We start from the raw sequence: 19,537 nt of genomic DNA, 5'->3' as shown, positions 1-19,537 counted from the left end.
TCCTTTATATTATAATCTGTTAAGACACACACACACACACACACACACACACACACACACACACACACACACACACACACACACACACACACACACACACACACACACACACACACACACACACACACACACACACACACACACACACAGAGAGAGAGAGAGAGAAAAGACAAGAAAAAGTGCTGATCCAAGAAAGTCTAAACTTTGCCTGAGTCAGTGTATCGGCTCGCTGCTGTATAGAGAAGATATATGGCAACACTAAAACCGAGTGTCCGCTCGAGGCATGACTGCACAAAAACCTAGATGGAGGGAAACGACTAATGACAGAGCGGAGGCAGTGCAGACGAGAGGACGGGGAGAGGGAGGGGAAGAAAGAAATAAAATAAAAGAATACACATGGGCAAAGTGACAGCAGAAGTTTAAAAACAGCCCCCAAATAAAAAGTAGCACACAGAATATTGATTTGTGGAAGATGGGGAAGGCGACAGCAAGAGAGATGGGGAGGAAAAGGAGAGGTGGAGTAACTGTTAATGTGCTGAAGGTGCTTGGTTGGGTATCATGTTGCCCCCTCATGAGACGTGGTTTGAAAGGTCTCTCTGCACTCCACGGTAGGTGACGCTGCATGAGCACTGCAGCAGCTCTTAAAAGATATATCTTTCTTTGATCCAACATTTCCTCTTCTTCTTGGCAAACACACGAAATCTCTGGGGGACTCGTGGACCACTGACTTTTAGCTGCATCAGAGGGTGCAGGGGGTGTTGTTATCAGTAAATGTGAAGAGGAAATAGTGCCGTACTGCTTAAACAAATATTAAACTGTGCACGAATAAATAAAACATCTGCATCAATGATGCTACAGCTTGAATTCAGGCAGGTGTGTAACTTAACTGTTTCAGAATGATGCACATAGTATTTATTTAGTGTTTTTTAATCTTGATGACATTCAAAGCGCTTTACAGTACCGTATTTGTTTGCCATTCACACACACATTCATACAGTGCATCTATAGGATTCTATGAGAATCATTCAGTATCTTCAAGGACACTTCAACTGGGATCAAACCGCCAACCCTCCGTTTAGAGGACAACCCCCTCTCCCCCATGAGCCACAATAATTTTGCACAGAAAGTGGAAGTGACTATTAATCTACTGTTAAAGAGTGCTCCTCCTGTCTCACACACTCATACACACAAAACCCCATGCTTTCCTCTCCATTATCTAAGAAACGGCAAGTTCACGGCTCCCCCTAGTGGTGACACCGGCAACTAGCACTGTAAAACAGACCACAGGACACTTCTTGCCCTCTTCTTTTAATCTCCCTCTATGTCTCCTGGCATCATCTCATCACTGTACAAACCCAACCCACCCACATGAAGCACACAACTCTTATGCATCTCCATTTGCCCTGTAGGGGGATCGTCACACGCCCACGCTGTTACCCCACATGTGCAAAAGCATCATTACAACTGAGGTATTTCGCTGCAGGGCCGATCATGAAAGGCCGACAGTGAGGGAGCAGAAAATGGTTCAGTCTCATGCTCGCTGCAAACACACCTATTAGTGAATCCCTGTGAGGAATTCTAATTGAGCTGCGTGAATATGTTCAGTTCATACAGACAATATGAGTGCAGGTACCTCAGCTGCGATTTGTCAAAGGCACCTTGAACATCACTTTGTAAATTTAAAGTATATGGGTGTGTGTGTGTGTGTGTGTGTGTGTGTGTGTGTGTGTGTGTGTGTGTGTGTGTGTGTGTGTGTGTGTGTGTGTGTGTGTGTGTGTGTGTGTGTGTGTGTGTGTGTGTGTGTGTGTGTGTGTGTGTGTGTGTGTGTGTGTGTGTGTGTAGCAGAGTAAAATGAAGCTCCACTGGGGCGCTATCCTCAAGTGGCCTCGGTAGAGAGCCCTGCCTCTTAAACAACCACTTAGGTCGGTGCATTTCGGAAAGAAACTATTATGTCTTCCTCCAGATTCAAGGGTACTAAATTGTCATTTCCATCAATACACATACACATTGGAGCGAAATTGCATTTCTCAGAGGTGCAAATAAACATATACTAGCACCCTAAAAGACAGGATGCTAGCAGATTTAATAAAGCTGGAAGCGAGCCCGGTGATCCACAGTGACCGCTTGGCCCGTCCCAACAGCAGCAAACGCCTGTCTGGCACCCACCTAAATGAGCACTTCAATATTGATTCACAGAGCCAGTTCCTGCTGAGGCAAGTGAAACGCCAGAGGGCTACGCACGCACACACAGCAGAAGACAGGAAGACGGACCTGCAACGTGTGTAGAACCGAGCTGATTGTTCAGACATTAGACACTAGCTGACTAATAAAGTGGTGATGTGTGTCGGGGTGCTGCCCTATGTCACATGTGGGGACCAGTTTTGGACTTTTTTTTAGACCAGTATAGAAACAGCATTGACTAATCAGGGACAAAACCAGTGTCCCTCATTAGTTTTGACGGCAAAGATGTTCAGCGTGTACAATTAAATCGTTTCTAGTGGTTTGTTTAAAGCAATAGACATATTGGATAGGAGGTTAGAATAGCACTCAAGGGAATTAATAAGTCAATGAAACACCCCAGTTAAAGTAAAGCATAAGTGTGTAATTAAGAGAGAGTAGGCCGCGCACAGACCAATCAGAAAGATTGATAAAGCAGTAATTAACTTTAAGCAGACCTCTCTGAGTCTTACCTAGTAGATGATGTAAATCTCTAAACCTCTAAATGATCGAACTGACCTCAAATCATTCTGTAACAGGTGTTAAAGTCAGATTTATACGTAATTTGCCATGAAATGTATTAACAGTTAGTTACATGGTGTTTTTAGACATCACATATAATTCTGCTTAAGAGATCACGTATGTGTGTGTTTACAGCACAACAACACCGGCCATTGCTCTTATCACCAAAAGCTCTCTTGACATGGAGACTTTTTTTCCCTCTTGTTTTTTTACATATTAACGTCTGTCATGTGTTAGAAAAGTCATCAAGAGACCCACTTACTCAAAGTGATCCTGGTGAATCTCCTGCCGTGTTCTCACATGCCGGACTTTCTGCGGAATTTATACCAGGGAACAGGCCGGAGAAAGTCCGCAGAAACTCCAGAGGCTCTCATTTGTCTTCACACATATACAGCCCCTCCGGAGACTGTCCAGAGGATCTGTTCAGTGCATGTCTGACAGCAGCTCAACAGTCCAAAACACAATTAATTTACCTTCATACTAAGAAAACTGAAAATGTTTACATTTAGGAAGCTGGTACTTAAAAATTACTTTTAATGGTGGATCAGTAGTTGATGTTTCATTTTTCAGTTTTGAGTCTGTTGTGCGCTAAACACATCATCAATCCACTCGCCTGTGGTGAATGTAGAGAAGCTCATTCGGACAACATCTGGAGTTTTTACTAGCGGACTGGGCTGGCCGGAAAAACTGAGGAGAATGTCCAGAGCCGCTCTTTCAGACATTTGGTCTTCAGGAGATTATCCGGAGTTCAGTGCATATCTGACAGCAACTATTATGTCTTCCACAAGATTCAAGGGTACTAAATTGTCATTTCCATCCATACACATAGACAGTTTAGGCCACAGATTAACAACTAATGTATTGCAAAGCTTATAATTATAAACTAAAATGTTAGAAGAGAATGGAAAACAGATCTAAGTATTAATATTAATATATGAATTCACAGATTTACTATTTGCATCTTATTACACAGCCATTCATAGAAGAAACAAATTATGCACAACAAAATCTCAATGAAAACAGCTTCAGTTTCCATATAAATCACGGACAGACATTTAACCAGCAGTAGATAAAGAGAGACACTCACATTATACACAGTCAAAGAGACAAAGATGGAGACAGTGGTACTCACGCAGTTTGCAGAGGCCATTATCTTCTCCTCTGTGGTCTGTCCACACCACATCTTTAACCACTGACTGACAAACTGCGTCACAGTCACTGCTGGTAGCAGCTAACAAGCTAACAAGCTAACTGTGTTCCTCTGCCCGTTGTTTAGTTTGAATTACGCTGTTAACTGTGTGTGTTTAGTTTAGAAGGTTTTTCATCCATGTTGTTGTTGTTGTTGTTGTTGTTGCAGTGAAGACAACCAACACCTGAGCACGTGCACCTCACCTGAGGGTTTCACACGTGGACACCTCCGACCAGAGGGGGCGCTGCTTCAACAAGATGGACATTAACACGCTGTCTTTTTAGTTAAAAATAAGTTGGGTTTTTTGTGTTGGGTGGGTGAAAACATACAACCTCGATTTGAATACACCCACTGTCTGAAATAGAAATGATAAAAGAAAAAAGAGACTAAATAAATAAATAGATACTTTATTTAACTACAGTAAAATACTGTAAATTATTATATTAGAAAAGTAAAAATCCGGCTGTTAAAATGTTACTCTGGTAGAAGTATATAAGTATAATGATGAAAAAGTATTCAAAAAAGTATCAGAAGTAAAAGCACTGAGTACAAAAAGTGCCCCCTGTGACTGTTTTACTATAAAAGTGCATATTATCATTTGATTATTGTTGCTCGTGTATTCATGTATAACTTGATGTGGAGCATTTTCTAACGTTTATAAAAACAAGTAATTATTATTTTCAGGATAGATTTGTGTCCTGATTAGTTTCGTGATTAATCAATAATTTGCGTTGTTTATAAAAACACAGAAAATCTACAAAGTGACACCTTTACAAGGACTCTTTTATCCAGTAATAAATTTGTTAATTAAAAAAAAATAAGGAAGTTGTCCCATTTGAAAAGTTAGAGCCAACAATTTAACAATAATCAAAATACAATCTTTGACTTTTCTATTCAATCTCTTTATGCAACATAACAAGCAACCAAAGCTGTTGAATAATTGTAAAAACAAAAACAGTTTTTCACTTTGAAATGTAATAAAGTAAAAAGTGGCCTGAGAGGAAAATACTCAAATACCTAATATATACATACTTAAATGCTAAATACGTATGTAGTTACATGCCTTCACTGGCTTAAATACTGCATAGCTTAACCAAACACATTGTACCATTAAACCCATTGTTTTTCCCTTGTAGGTACAAAGTCCTCTCTTCCTCTTCGTCCAAAGTAATTTATCACATGATTGGTTCTCAGCCAAAGGTGTCACAGCATCTTGGTGGGTACCTTGTGTGTAAAGCCCATCACAGTTTAACACGCCCTCCAGGCTTTGAAGCATTCATTATGGAAAGGTCTTTAAACCTGCAGGAACTTATTCTGTCGTATGTGAGCACAGCTTTACTTTCTAGTTTTGAGTGTTTAGTCATAGTGACGCCAGCCCTTTCAGTATGAATTAGAGAAAAGTAGATTTTATTAAGTATGCAATAAAATAGACTGTTGACTTGCCAACAGAAACCACAGAGTAATGAATCACCCACTGACATCATGAAAAAACAGCAAGTTGCACAAGCCTAACACACACACACACACACACACACACACACACAAACACACACTCACACATACGTTTCTGTGACCGCTGCACCAATTAAGTATTTAGCGAGGATACCAGCTCCTATATTAAATATTCACTTGCTTTCCAAGATGAATAAAGGATGAGCGATTGACGCATTTATCTGGATGCCAGTGTGAGTGTGTGTTTGACTCTATGTCCGACTGTGTGTGTGCGAGTTTAGTGCATGCTCTCTGAATCTCTGGTTGAGTGCACAGTGTTTCTCGAGTATCGATTGGTTACAAAGCACAGCTTCACTAGGCTCTGATTAACAACACAGACTGACACACACTCACACATATACACACACAGAGAAAACTGGCTTACACACAACTGTCCTGTAACTGAGATTGAACAACTTTTTGCCTTATTTACATTTATCATTATTAGAATTTGTTTCTTTCCATTAAAAATCCCTGTTTTATTTGTATTTGACTTTTCTTCACCTCTCTATATCTCCTCTCTCTCTCCACCGACTTCTCACCCGTGCTGTTTCTGTCTGTCATCCACCATGATAAATAACCCTGCATGCCTGCACAGCTTCTCCTTACATAGGCAGATACCAGAGGCTAAACACTGTGAGTGAACACGAGGCTCGGGTCCAGGTAGGACAGACGCTTGACTGGCTGCTCTCTCTCATCAGGGGTTCAGACACAGCAATGTTGTGTTTGTGTGGCCAAGAGACAGTCTCCAAGAAACATGTAAATGGATGGATTTCAAAATCACAATCCGTCGGCCAAAATGTGTTCACAAGCTTCAATAGCTTCCATGCTGGATTGTACCAGACCATTTCCACGAACTGCATTTGAGCAATCCGTCTTCTCTGTATTGGCCACAAATCAGTGGAACAACCGACCCGACGATGCGAGGAGCTGCAGCACTTTCTAAGAAAAAGCTTAAAACGTATTTTATATGTATATAAAGAGTATTTTTGTGTCATTGTGCTATTTGCTGTCATTGTCCTGATCTGACCTGGAAACGGACCTAGATTTAAATGAGCTTGAAGCTATAATCTGGTACAGTGCATTAAATGATATGATAACATTGATCTTTAAACTGTACATTGTCTCTTTGAAAAGTTAAATTAAATTAAATTAAATTAAATTAAATTTAAGTCTGAATGGTCTGAATGTTGGCCCTGTCAGCTGGGATTGGGACCCTCACAGGATGAGCGGTATAGATAATGGTTGGAACGGATGGTATATGTTATGTTTCCTTCTACAAAAACACATTTCACCTTTGGGCCAGAATACAGCTGAAATATCTTGTAATAGAACATAAATATGCAAAAGTAGTTGCTGATATAAAGCTGCAGATCAACCTCCCTCATTAGTTACCTGAATACTGATTAAAAACTGTGAAACTGTAAAGTAAAGGTGTGGATTTATGATACAATTTCCCTTAGTTTTTGAACTATTGACTGTTTGCATCTAATTTTCAAATGTTTTAAACCCTGCACTATTTTAAAAAATAATTAAAGGATGAAATCAATGAACGATGTAAAGACTAGGAGAGTGAAAACGACAGGGGAGAAGAAAAAAAGTGAGTGACAGAGGAGAAGAGGAGCAACTGTGGGGAAACTCTAACTCTGTCACCTTCACACCACGTGATGTCTATCAGCAGCCAGAGCTCATTTAATCAGATGGACTGACAAACATCCAGACTGTCCGCACAGACACACACACACACACACACACACACACACACACACACACACACACACACACACACACACACACACACACACACACACACACACACACACACACACACACATGCCCCTTCACTCTCGCTCCCTTACCCAGCATCCCCTGCTCTGTATCCAATAATATCATGGGCTTTCGATTAATCTATTTCCCCACTTGGCTGATGGAACTGGCGTCCGCTTTAATTCAGAGTGATCAAACATCAGCCGAGTGCATCTGCGTCTGTAACTACTCCGGCATTTAGGTTAAAAGGGGATGTACCAGGTTTTCATTTTTTTAACAGGAAAATATTTTTTGTCCTGAAGCACCAAGTATTACTTCACCAGAGTACTGGCATCTCAGAAAGTAGGCTATGTAACTCATGAACTCATTACTTAACAGGCATAATGCAGCATTTTCAAAATACAAAAAAACTTGATATAAGTGAGACCATTGAAATAAAACTATGCAACTTATTCTGAGTAATTTTCAGCAGAGTTGACTTCTGCCACAGGAAGCAGGAAAAAGACTTTCTCACATTGAAATTATTCAATAATGGCAGATGGCGGAAGCGTTTCATAACTGTTACAGCTGCACCCTCTTTAATACAATGCAAGAAGACCGGAGTGAGAAAGCAAACGAAAGCAAAGGAGAAGAACGACAGAGCCGGGGTGGAAACACCAGCATGAATCTGTGCCGGGTGACCATTCAGTGGTGACGCGTTCAGGAACAACATGTTTACTGGCTGCATGTCAAAACCACTTTCTGAGGATTTTTATTTTTGATCCATCAACTCTTTCTGGAACAAAGATCTCTGCTTTTCTAACATGGTTGAGTTACGTTGTCACAAAGCGACAATATCCGCAGCTGACTAGATAATTATCGACACATTAGCCCGCAGAGGAAACGTTGAGTTCATATGTTCTGCATTGAACAGCAGTAAATTGTCGCCCCGGCCTACAACATGCACATTAACGATACGATGAGCAAGCACACATAAGAAGCAGTGGTAGCTGTCTCACAAACACACACACAAAGCTAGTCCGTCACAAGTGAAAATACACACCCACGCCCCACACACACACATACAGTACATACTCATGAATAATAATCTGTAGGGCATGAGGAGCTGCGGCTCCACTATCCTCTTGTTATTCTTTTCTTCCCATCTGTGGTCTTTGTGTTTTTTTGGTTTCCAAAAAGTGGAAATTATACATGAGTTTTGTGTGTACGTTTGTGTTTCTGTCTATGCAAGGACTTAAAAAATAACTTTATATAGCAACTTTCAAAATGAAATTACAAAGTGCGTTACAATAAAACAGACAATTCATGTAATACAATCCAAAACATGGAATATAACAAGATTGTAGTGGCAAAATATCTTAAGAATGAGTTGGACCTGTAACCCCTTCGCCTAATGTCCCATGTTTTCCCACATGGAGAGTTTGTCAGACTTTTGTCAATGTCCATTAAAAGAGTTATAAATAATTTTATATTTTTGACATCGGTAAATAATGTTTGTGATGTATCTTTATGCTATACACCAGAGTTAAAATTGATTTAGGGTGTAATAATGTCATGACAGTGGTTTCCAGCCTGGTGGTCAGGACCTTGTCATTGTAAGGTGATTATTAAGATTAGAAAATGTGTGTGTGTGTGTGTGTGTGTGTGTGTGTGTGTGTGTGTGTGTGTGTCTGTGTGTCTGTCTTTTTAAATGCTTGCTTTTACCACCACTGACACTAACTGACCTGGAAAAGGACATGGGAAACCAGCTGTTTTATAAGGTTACCATGGCAATCACCAAAGACTTTCACTTTAAGGCACATGCACACAGCACTCACACATAGTCACACCTAGACCTATATATACATATACGCCAAGGTCCCAAAGCGAAATGCTCAAAGCACATGGCCATATGAGCTCCCACAGCCAGGTTGACCCTACAGGGACACAGACTGCCATCATACTCCTCTCCTCCGTACACTCCCCCTTTCTCTCTCTCTCTCTCTCGCTCGCTCTCTCTTTCTGTCTCTGTCTCTTTGGAGGACACAGGGAGGTGATGGAGAAGTGACTCTCTTATGCTGTTGTTTCTTCTGTGCCAACAGTACGAGAAAGGCCTGGGTGGGGATGGACTTGATGTTCGAACGACCAAAATACAATTCATGGAAACGCTAAGCCAGCAGCCTCGCCAAATATAAGTCAGACATGGACCCACATTTCTGCACAACAGTGCCCAGCTTCATTTGGATGCATCCTGTTGCATATGGTAAACTGGAAAAGGAACTTGCTTATGTTTAGCTCATGTGAAGTTTGGATTGGTGTGTTTTTTCCCCCCTTTTTAGCTTATATGCAAATAAGCGTAATTATGAGATATTAACCAATGAGTGTGTTACTGTGTGAATGTGAAGCAAGTGGTTGTTCACGTAAAATGCATCTTTCCTGGTATACTAACTAGCTACAACCAACAGCAGAGAATGAAATGCTCCATTCGAGTTTGCTCTCCTCCTTTCTTCTCCACTGGAGCAACAACACAAGGAAGGGGAAGCAGCTACATGCTTCTCTGTAGCCGGAGGGCAGAGCAGCGATCCACAATGTTCCAATCACACTGGCTCAATGATGTTAAGTCACAGATTACAAACCCAAAGACAAGCAACAAACACATGATGGTAATGGGTTTCTGTCCTCCTCCTCCTCATCATCATCATCATCATTGGGTTGCTGCTGTCTGAGGTATTCACTTAGCAGCTCACCACTGGGGGCCATCTTCCTGATGTGGTTCTGGGTTTTCTCTGCCTCATCCTGGAAAGTGGCTTTGACGCTCACTAGTCCTCGGCCTCCCTCCTATTCGCTCAGTGTGCAGCCTCAGGGTGCTGGGAGGACCTTCTCCTCCTCTGGCCATGTTATTACACCAGCTGGGTATCTGATGACTGGCAGGGCATATGTATTGATGGCACTGACCTTGTTCTTTCCATTCAGCTGACTGCCTTTCTCTGTGTAGGTATTTGGCTGTGGCTGATTTCCTTGCGGCCTCCTCATGGTTTCCATTTGCCAGTGGGATTCCAAGGTGTTTGTAACTGTCCTGGACATCTGTTATGTTGCCTTCTGGTAGGTTAATCCCTTCAGTTCTGATCAGCTTGACTCTTTTTGATCCGACTGCACTTGTCCAGTCTGAATGACATTCAGATGTCGTTGCTGTAGATGCTGATGGTGTGGATCAGTGAGTCAACGTCTATTGTTCAGGGGCTTCAGGCCTATGCAGAACAGCAGTGGGGACAGAGCATCTCCTTGGTACATACAGCACTTGATGGTAACTTGTTCAATGGGCTTTGAGTTGGCCTCTAGTTATCCACAGCCCCATTGAGTTCTTCAGAAAGGCTCTTAGTGTCCTGTTGATGTTTTACAGTTCCAAGCATTCCAGTATCCATGTGTGCGGCTCGCGCGACTGCTATGTCAACAGTAGCTAGTGTTTGGTTATGATAAGGTTATGTTTAGGTTCAGGTCTAGGTTTAGGTTAGGGTTAGGGTTAGTGTTAGGGTTAGGTAAGGGTAAGTGTTAGACAATTGTAACTACAGTTAAGGTATCCAGGAAATCAATGTATGTCAATATTATGCACTCTGATGTCATGGAGACACGACTGGGTTTGAAAGTGTGTGTGTGTGTGTGTGTGTGTGTGTGTGTGTGTGTGTGTGTGTGTGTGTGTGTGTGTGTGTGTGTGTGTGTGTGTGTGTGTGTGTGTAGCAGTGTGGCAGAGTAAAATTAAGCTCCACTGGGGCGCTATCCTCAAGTGGCCTCGGTAGAGAGCCCTGCCTCTTGTGTGTGTGTGTGTGTGTGCAGAAAATCTAATATTCCTCTGTTCTTTGACTTTGTAAATAAAGAGTTAATGAATCCGATCAGATCACTACAGTGACATAAATATGTGCCCCTGGAGGGTGATCAATCAGTGAGTGGGTTTTCACATGGACATCAATAGTGGCTCTGATGCATCTGACATTGCATAATATAACAGAGTGACCTTAAAATAGTTGGAGATTTCAAATTTAAAGACACAGTGTTTGAGGCAGTCGATGGATGTGATGGTTCTTGAGTTGGAAACTGTATTCCTCACATCAGATCTCCAGGAAATCCTGAACATAATCAGTAAAGTCAAAAAACACAAAACTGATAAACACAAAAAACTACATATCACACTAACGGCCAACGACAAATCTCTCAACTATAAAATGTAGAAAAACCCTCTCTGGCTCAGAAGTCAGTAAATAATAAAGAATAATGAGTGTATCAACAAGAATCATCAATCTAACCGAATCTAAACAGAAAAATCCAAACAGCTCAGTCAGTCACAAGTCAGCAGTCGAAAGTGACAAAGTGACAAGAACCGTCCCACTCATCAGCAGTCATGCTGCTAGGGTTGCCATGACCACCTTGGAGCATTAAGAAGCCCTTATAAAATTCAGGAACCCCTCACAAGCACACAAACACAAACACAAACACAAACACAAACACAAACACACACGCACACGCACACGCACACGCACCTGTAGACCATGCCTGACTGACTGTCCTGCAGAGACAGGGAGTGGAAGTTGAGAAACTCCTCCAGCTGTTTGAGCTCCGCCATGCTGTTGGGTTTGTTTGCGGTCCACAACATCAGAGGAGCGTAGGGTCGAGGTCCCGTCCCCGCGGGCGTGTGGTTGACGAACCTCCCCTGGCCCGGGCCTTGAGCCTGGACGCCGACCTGACTCCGGGACCCCTTCTGCTTGGGGTTAGGAATATCCGGGCACGTTGCTTTGTACAGATACATCCTCCTGCTCCCCTCTTCACTTTATTCTCTCTTTCAGTCTCTCCCTTCTTCTGTGAGTCTGTCCCACAAACATGTACACTCACACTAATCCAGGTAGGCCCCTCGCCCACACAGTGCTACATGGAGCAGAGGACTGTGTATGTGTGTCGAAGCTCAAAGGAAACAGAAAAGGGAAGTATTCCTCTCGATGAAGCTCCAAATAAAGTATAACCCTCTTATTTTTTAAAGGAAAAAACAGAAAGGGAAGAAAATCCAACTTGGGAAAGCTTCATTTGAAAAAAGAAATGCAGCATCAGAGAGTCGAGGTAAGGTCCAGGCTGCACGTCCGCACAGGAAAAACAGGATTTTTCTTTTTCCTTACATGTACTTCACCATGTGTTCACTATTCACACACACACATACAGATAGAGAGAGAGACATACACACACAGATAACTCACTTGTCTCTCTCTCTCTCTCGTCTGCTCTCTGTCTCACACAACACACACACACACAGTCTACACCAGTCTACATTATAAGCTCAGTTTGGTTTTGCTCCCTATTAAATGGCATGGGAATCTGGGACATTTTTTCCCGCCCTCACTCTCTCTCTCTCTCTCTCTCTCTCTCTCTCTCTCTCTCTCTCTCTCTCTCTCTCTCTCGCTCTCTCTCTGTCTGTCTGTCTGTTTCTCTCTCTCCTTCCATTTCTCCAGCCCTCTCTTATCCTCACTCTGACTTTTCCCCATCATCCCTCCTTTGTCTCTCAGTATTCCCTCTGTCAAAAGCCCTTTCACTTATTTCCTCTCTTGTCGCTCTTCCAGCGTTTACATCTCCCACTTTTCCTTTTTCTTCATTTTCTTTCATCCGGCACAGACGCACACACATAATTCCCTGCATACGTTCACATGGACTTTTCTCACTTTTTCATCCCCAACCCCCTAAACAATGTTTCCTTTTATTCTACCGCATCTCTTTTGTCTTTCTTGTCTTACCACTCTCTTTCTCCTCTGCCTCTCTCTAAACAAAGTGTACGCTGGAGTTTGGGCCATGACACACATCTAAAGTAAACACACACTGTCTCACACACACATACACACACACACACACACACGCACGCACGCACGCACGCACGCACGCACGCACGCACGCACGCACTCACACACACACACACACACACACACACACACACACACACACACACACACACACACACACACACACACACGCATACACACACACGCACACATACACACTAAGCATAATTCAATGACGTCTGGTACTCTATTGGATTGCGGGAATGATGAGGAATGCCGTTCTCCCATATCAGGAAATTTTAGTTATGAACACCCACACACACACACATGCACAATAATTTTGGCAATTGCTGCTTGGGTCCAACATACACATGGGCACAAAAACAGAGCCTAAATTAATATGAAATACAAATGACCCACAATCGTAGGAATCTATTTTACACACATTACGGGAATCATTAACGCACTTATGTCTGTAACTAGTGTGAATCTGCTGCTGATGCTTTTCATTGTAATATACATCAATCCATCCTCCACTTTAGAGTATAGTCTCAGTCTAACTCTTTGTTTGTCAGGATTAAGTTTCTTTCTCAGGTAACATCTGCTTGGATTAGATTCTTTAAAATGCAATAGCCATTAGACAAAAGCAATTACACAAATGATTGTCTTCCAACAGTCAAGTCATTTTCCAGAGCTGACACCTTAAACACCATGAACGGTTGACCGCTTTCCTGCGCCAGAATGAAAATACATATATGCTACACTCAGTTTTTCTCTATCAGTGTACATTGTGTACATGCACACACACTCAAACAAGTAGAATCAGGCAGGGAGGTTGGCAGAGGGGCAGCTGTGTCCATTGTCCAACAGGATGGGTGGAAAAACTGATCCTGTCTGGCAGCAGGAAAGTCAACTGAGCTTATGTAACACCAGTGTGTGTTTACAGTGTATTTATAGATACTAGACACATGCACAACCATACACGCAAAGCCTATACATGCTTGATCAATGGCGCGGCCCATTTGTGGGTGGTGGTATGCATGGCAATCAATCAAATTCAATCAAATTTCATTTGTTTAGCCCATATTCACAAATCACAATGTGTCTCATAGGGCTTCAGAAGGTGTGACATCCTCTGCCCTTAACATGCACGTGAATCCCCTTTTCTCCCAGTCCCCCTTGTTGTTGTATTTATGTCTGTTTATCACTTGTCTCACTTTCTCTTCCTGTAAATGTCAGTATACTTTTCCTATTTTGTCCCTTTTCCCCCGTCAGCTTCACGTTCCCTGAGACTAATTAGCCTTCTTTTTCTGTCTCTTTCATTTTGCCCCCGCCACCCACACATGCACGCCCTCCAGTGAGTGAATCCCCGTACAATGATTGCATATGTCTGATAATTATCCAGTGTGCACAGCTCGATAGAAACAGATCTGGTAGAGCAGCCTGACATTTATGGCGCAACACAGCACACCTTGTTTGTGTTTTTTAAAATGACTCGAGCTCACGGTTACATTTTCAAGTCTTTCCATTTCCACTTTCTGTGTGCAGCGTAAAAACATTATTTCTCTGTTGTTTGTTCCAATGTGGAAGCTCTGTCTATGCCCTCCGTCTCTATGGCAGCAATAATTATCCCAGTGATCAGTCTCCAGCCCTCAGGGACTGTCCTGCTCCTGTTTAACACCAGAGTGTTGCCCTACATTCTCCACTAAATCCCATTGTTATTATCATTAAAAATCTAGCTTAATGCTGAGAGCAAAGTGAGGCTGATGATGTTATATTTCACGGACTGTATAAATACATGGACACCATAGCGTGTGCTGGGTAAAATCGTGCTTAATATTTTATCTATTGGGAGATGGATACTTTTAGCACGCTCCTGTGCAAGAGCAAAACGGTGGCTGCAAACTGCCAATCTGGGCACGGTCCCAATGTTTCATCCATCAAGGTCTAATAGTACATGTGTTTTTGTTCTCCATGCAGCTGTATCATGTTGCCACACCTTTGTCTGCGGTGTTATAAGGAAATAGAACACCTCAGACAGAGAAGGGCCAGCAATACCGATGGCTGCCACTATCACTTCAACCAGTCAACTTTTACTGCAAGAGACTGGAGCTGTTGGCCGACTAGTGTACGAAAAAGGCTATGAATAACAGGGTGTTATATGAAGTGGTTAAGATAATAATCTGCAAGATTTGTTATCAGTGGAAACAAAACTACAGTTTAAGAGGGAACCTTGGTTGTAGTTTTGAGGACCACTCGACCATGAAGGTGTTAGTTAATAGCCGTTGATATTGACAGCTTCTTGAAAAAAAATGGAAAAAACAAAAAGCTAAATGACTCTGTCGAGGAACAGCCGTCACCATATGAAACCATATCTAAATTCACTGGATCCAGGTTTTCATTTGGATAAAAATTGCAGCAGTTGTTTAGATTCAAACGAGAGGGAGGACGTCCAGCCGTCGCTTGCTGGTTGGCATCCAGAGAGGAGAGCTGGCAGACTGTGTGTGTGTGTGTGTGTGTGTGTGTGTGTGTGTGTGTGTGTGTGTGTGTGTGTGTGTGTGTGTGTGTGTGTGTGTGTGTGTGTGTGTGTGTGTGTGAGATGCAAGAGTTGGCGAGGGGAGTTTTGGAAGGGTTCATCTCATGCTCACATCTTTTCTGGGGGTGGGGTCAATCGTTATCGTTCTTTCAACAAGAAATGTGAATCCACATTATACTGATGAGGTCACAGTGATAAAACGATTGACATTGATTCTCAAGAGGGAATTAATTGAACAACTGCTCAGTGTGTGTGTGTGTGTGTGTGTGTGTGTGTGTGTGTGTGTGTGTGTGTGTGTGTGTGTGTGTGTGTGTGTATGCATGTGTGTGTATGTGAAGTATGTGTGAAGGTCGTGCTAAGTGATTCACACGGTGTAGTCTTTTTTATTGTCGCTCCACTTGCCCTTGTCAGTCTGTCTGTCAGCTCGTGAGCAGCTTTCATCGTATCTTTATGAGCCCGTAAATAAAGAGCATGTGAAGTGTGCAGCCACCAACATGTCACCATGCCAAGTTTAAATAACATCTCCAAACCACATCTGAAATAACTAAACACAGTGTTTGCAGTCCTTTTACTGTGCAAGATGCACTCTCTAAATCTTTCCGAGTGTTTTAACAGGTGAGTGAACGCTGAGATTGAAGAAAGGTGTGGTCTGACCTATGAGCCATAATACATGATTTTGTAATGGATCAAAAATATCTGCAAAAGCTGCTACAAAGATTCAGTTATTTAACGGTGAGCATGTTTATATTGCGCTTTCCTAGTCTTGGTCACCACTCAAAACGATTTACAGTACAGTTGTGACATTCATACAGTGCATATATGTGACACTTTTCTCCCTGCAGCACACAGGTCAAGGTTTCAGCATCTTGCCCAAGGACTGTTTGACACACCAAACGGAGCAGCTGGGGATTGAACCACTAATTTTCTGGTTGGTGGTCGATCCTCTCTAACGCCAAGGCTTACAAAACCTGTATCAGGGGATCATCACTGCAGCAGAACATCCATCCATCCATTATCTATATTGCCGATCCTTTAGGGTCATGGAGAAGCTGGGGCCAATCCCACCTAGTGCTCACATTCACACCTACTGTCAATTTAGAGGCTCCACATAACCTAACCTCAACCTGCATGTCTTTGGACTGTGGGAGCACAGGGGGAACATACAAACTCCACACGGAAGGAGCCCGACAGAACCTTGTTGTCCTTCTGCAGGACAGTTGCATGTAAATGTGAGTCATTGGAGACAGATATGGTCGTTATAGACGTGGTCGTCACAAACAAGTGAAACGGAAAATGTGGTAACTATGAACACACTGTAAACCACTGATGTGAATCCCCTGTCTGTCTTCTGATGAGTTACTATTCATATCAATGAAAGATTACATCGTTGAAATTTCAGCATCTAATCACTTCTAATGTGAACACACGGATCTTGATCCTGCTGATTAATCCCACACTACACAAACAACAGTTGCTTCAGGTGACACACACATAGATATTCAAATATGTGCATGTATTGTGTTACTTGTGACTTGTGCCAATAAACTGACATCGGCTGCCAGAAAATCTTTGTTGAGGTGAAGGGAGGGTAAACTCTCATGGAGCCCGTTTACAGGAGACAGTTTGAAGTTGGGAGCAAAATGATCTCGTCGCTTATCTCGCTGTCAGTTCACACGGTGATGATCCAGTCACCTTCTGCCAATTCATTTTCTCTGATTAGGGAACAAACACATTTGGATTATGGAAATCCTTTTGAATTATGCCACGCCGCGCTGAGTTGCTCCACGACATAAATGGATGCATAAATACTTGGAAGGGCTCAGCATTTCTTTCTCTTATCACCGCTCTGCTTTGTTTTGACTAAATTGGAGAGTGAAGCGAGCCAAAACCAACAGGGAGACTGGAGAATAAAAAGAGAGAGGGAAGAAGAGGAGATGATAGGAGGAAGAGAGGTGATAGGAGGGAAAGAGAAAGGCCAGACGGCTGCAGACCAATGAATGTAGGCTTGGATGATTGGAATGAGACACAGACGGATTAGGCATTTAGTGACAAGAAAGGAGAGTAGAGCGAGGAGGGGGAATACATGGTGAGGAGAGGGGAGGTGGGGGGGATAACCCAATGCCAAAAATATCCATGTGTGAGAAACAAGAAGAAGAGAGGGAGAGATGGGAGAGAAAACGACACTTGCTGCACTTATATTTCCAACTTCCAAAAGTGGAAACGCCGATGCCTGTCGCATCCTCAGAAGCAACGCCATTGGTGCTTCCTGCCTGTCAATCATAAAGACAAGGATTCAAACCCCTGCCCTCCAGCTCTCCATATGTTTTGTCACCATGGCGTTAGAGGATGTCAACACAAGCTAATGCGGCAAGACAGATGCTGGCTATTAACATTATGTCCAGATCAGGTGACACAACTCCGGGCCGGAGGTCATCGTGACCAGTGTGACTTCTGTGACCCACAATGCTAACAAATGATAGGACAGGAGTGTTTATGTGTGTGTGTGTGTGTGTGTGTGTGTGTGTGTGTGTGTGTGTGTGTGTGTGTGTGTGTGTGTGTGTGTGTGTGTATGTGTGTGAGGGGGGGCACACCTGTCATCTGATAGCACTTATGGTCAAGCCCAAAAATACTTGAGTAATCTGTCAGCAAACATGCAGGGACCATGTGTATTTACTGTACGCTGCGCACACAAACACACACACACAGACAGACACACACACACACACAAACACACACACACACACACACATTTACTGATCACAGTGTTAATGATGTGTCGAGAAGCAAAAAGCCCTTGATCACCTTGATACTTCTGGGTTTGTGTGTGTGTGTGTGTGTGTGTGTGTGTGTGTGTGTGTGTGTGTGTGTGTGTGTGTGTGTGTGTGTGTGTGTGTGTGTGCACGTTTTTCTATAGTTAGGAAGTTCAATACCATCATTGTGAGGACATTTTGGCTGGTCCTCAGAAACTTCAAAGGGCTGTTTGAGGGTTAAGACTTGGTTTCAGGGTTAGGGAATGGATAATGTTAATGAGTGTCCTCACAGCTACAGAGTGTATGTGTGTGGGTGTGTGTGCATGTGTGTGCATGTGTCAAGTACATCGCCATGTGGTTGTTTAGGTTCTCACTCACTCACTCACTCACTCACTCACTCACACACACACACACACACACACACACACACACACACACACACACACACACACACACACACACACACACACACACACACACACACACACACACAGGACTTGACTGACCTGTAGGGCATGCCAGTCTTATGTGCCACCGTCTCCTCTTTGCCCAGTCCAAACATTTTCAGGTACCAGGTGGTCTCCATCTCCCTGATCAGTATGGCCTTCTGCCGCTGCTGCGCCCCTTGCTTCCCGGAAGAGGAAGTGCGCTTGGCATCCTGGGAGCTGTTGCGGTTGGCTCTTGTGCCGCTCAGAGAGGCCACCGACTGCTTGCGGTGCACGTGCGGCGGCTGGTGTCCCCCGCCGACGCCCCCTCCGCTGCTCCGGGCGGCGAGCATGGCCCCAGAGGGTGCCCCCTCCCCTCAAGGGCAGAGTTCAGGGAACAAGGTGAAGAGTTTAAAAGTTTCCAAGTGTTTCCAATTCCTTGTCCCCCTCTTTCCAGGAGACCGATCTGTCCAGCTTCAGAGAGTGATGCCTGTCTAAGAAAAGCTTGTTTTGACAGTCAGAGTTCAGTCAGCGCTCCGTCTCAACTTTCTGACCATCTTCTGAAGCTCTCAGCTCTCTGAACTCTGCTTTAACTTCCCCCAAGTGTTTTCTGTCTGTTTGTTCTGTCTTCTTCCTGTCTGTCTCTCTGTCTTTCTTTCTGTCTGTGAAGTGTGCTCTCTGGTCTCTTATAGCCTCATCCAGCCTGAAACAGGATCCTGGGTTCCTTGTTTCGTCACAGGCTGCACTGGCCTAAAGGGAGGGAGACAAACATGCCAGGGTGTCGACAACGTGCACTCGACACACACACACACACACACACACACACACACACACACACACACACACACTGC

At 43.3% G+C, this 19,537-nt stretch overlaps 1 protein-coding gene across 1 annotated transcript in view; it reads right to left on the bottom strand.

Annotated features, from left to right (window-relative positions):
* Positions 1 to 19,039, bottom strand: part of kcnab1a (potassium voltage-gated channel, shaker-related subfamily, beta member 1 a) — a 106,542-nt gene extending 87,503 nt beyond the window's left edge. The window contains exon 1 of the mRNA XM_034603540.1: positions 18,768 to 19,039. Within this exon, the coding sequence (XP_034459431.1) occupies positions 18,768 to 19,039 (272 nt within the window). The remainder of the gene's footprint in view (positions 1 to 18,767) is intronic.
* Between the last annotated feature and the right edge of the window lie 498 nt (positions 19,040 to 19,537).

This window comes from Hippoglossus hippoglossus, chromosome 13, assembly GCF_009819705.1.
Source record: "Hippoglossus hippoglossus isolate fHipHip1 chromosome 13, fHipHip1.pri, whole genome shotgun sequence".
NCBI classification, from domain to species: domain Eukaryota; kingdom Metazoa; phylum Chordata; class Actinopteri; order Pleuronectiformes; family Pleuronectidae; genus Hippoglossus; species Hippoglossus hippoglossus.
The sequence above is the reverse complement of the archived record's forward strand: the minus strand, read 5'-3'. Positions and strand labels throughout refer to the sequence as shown.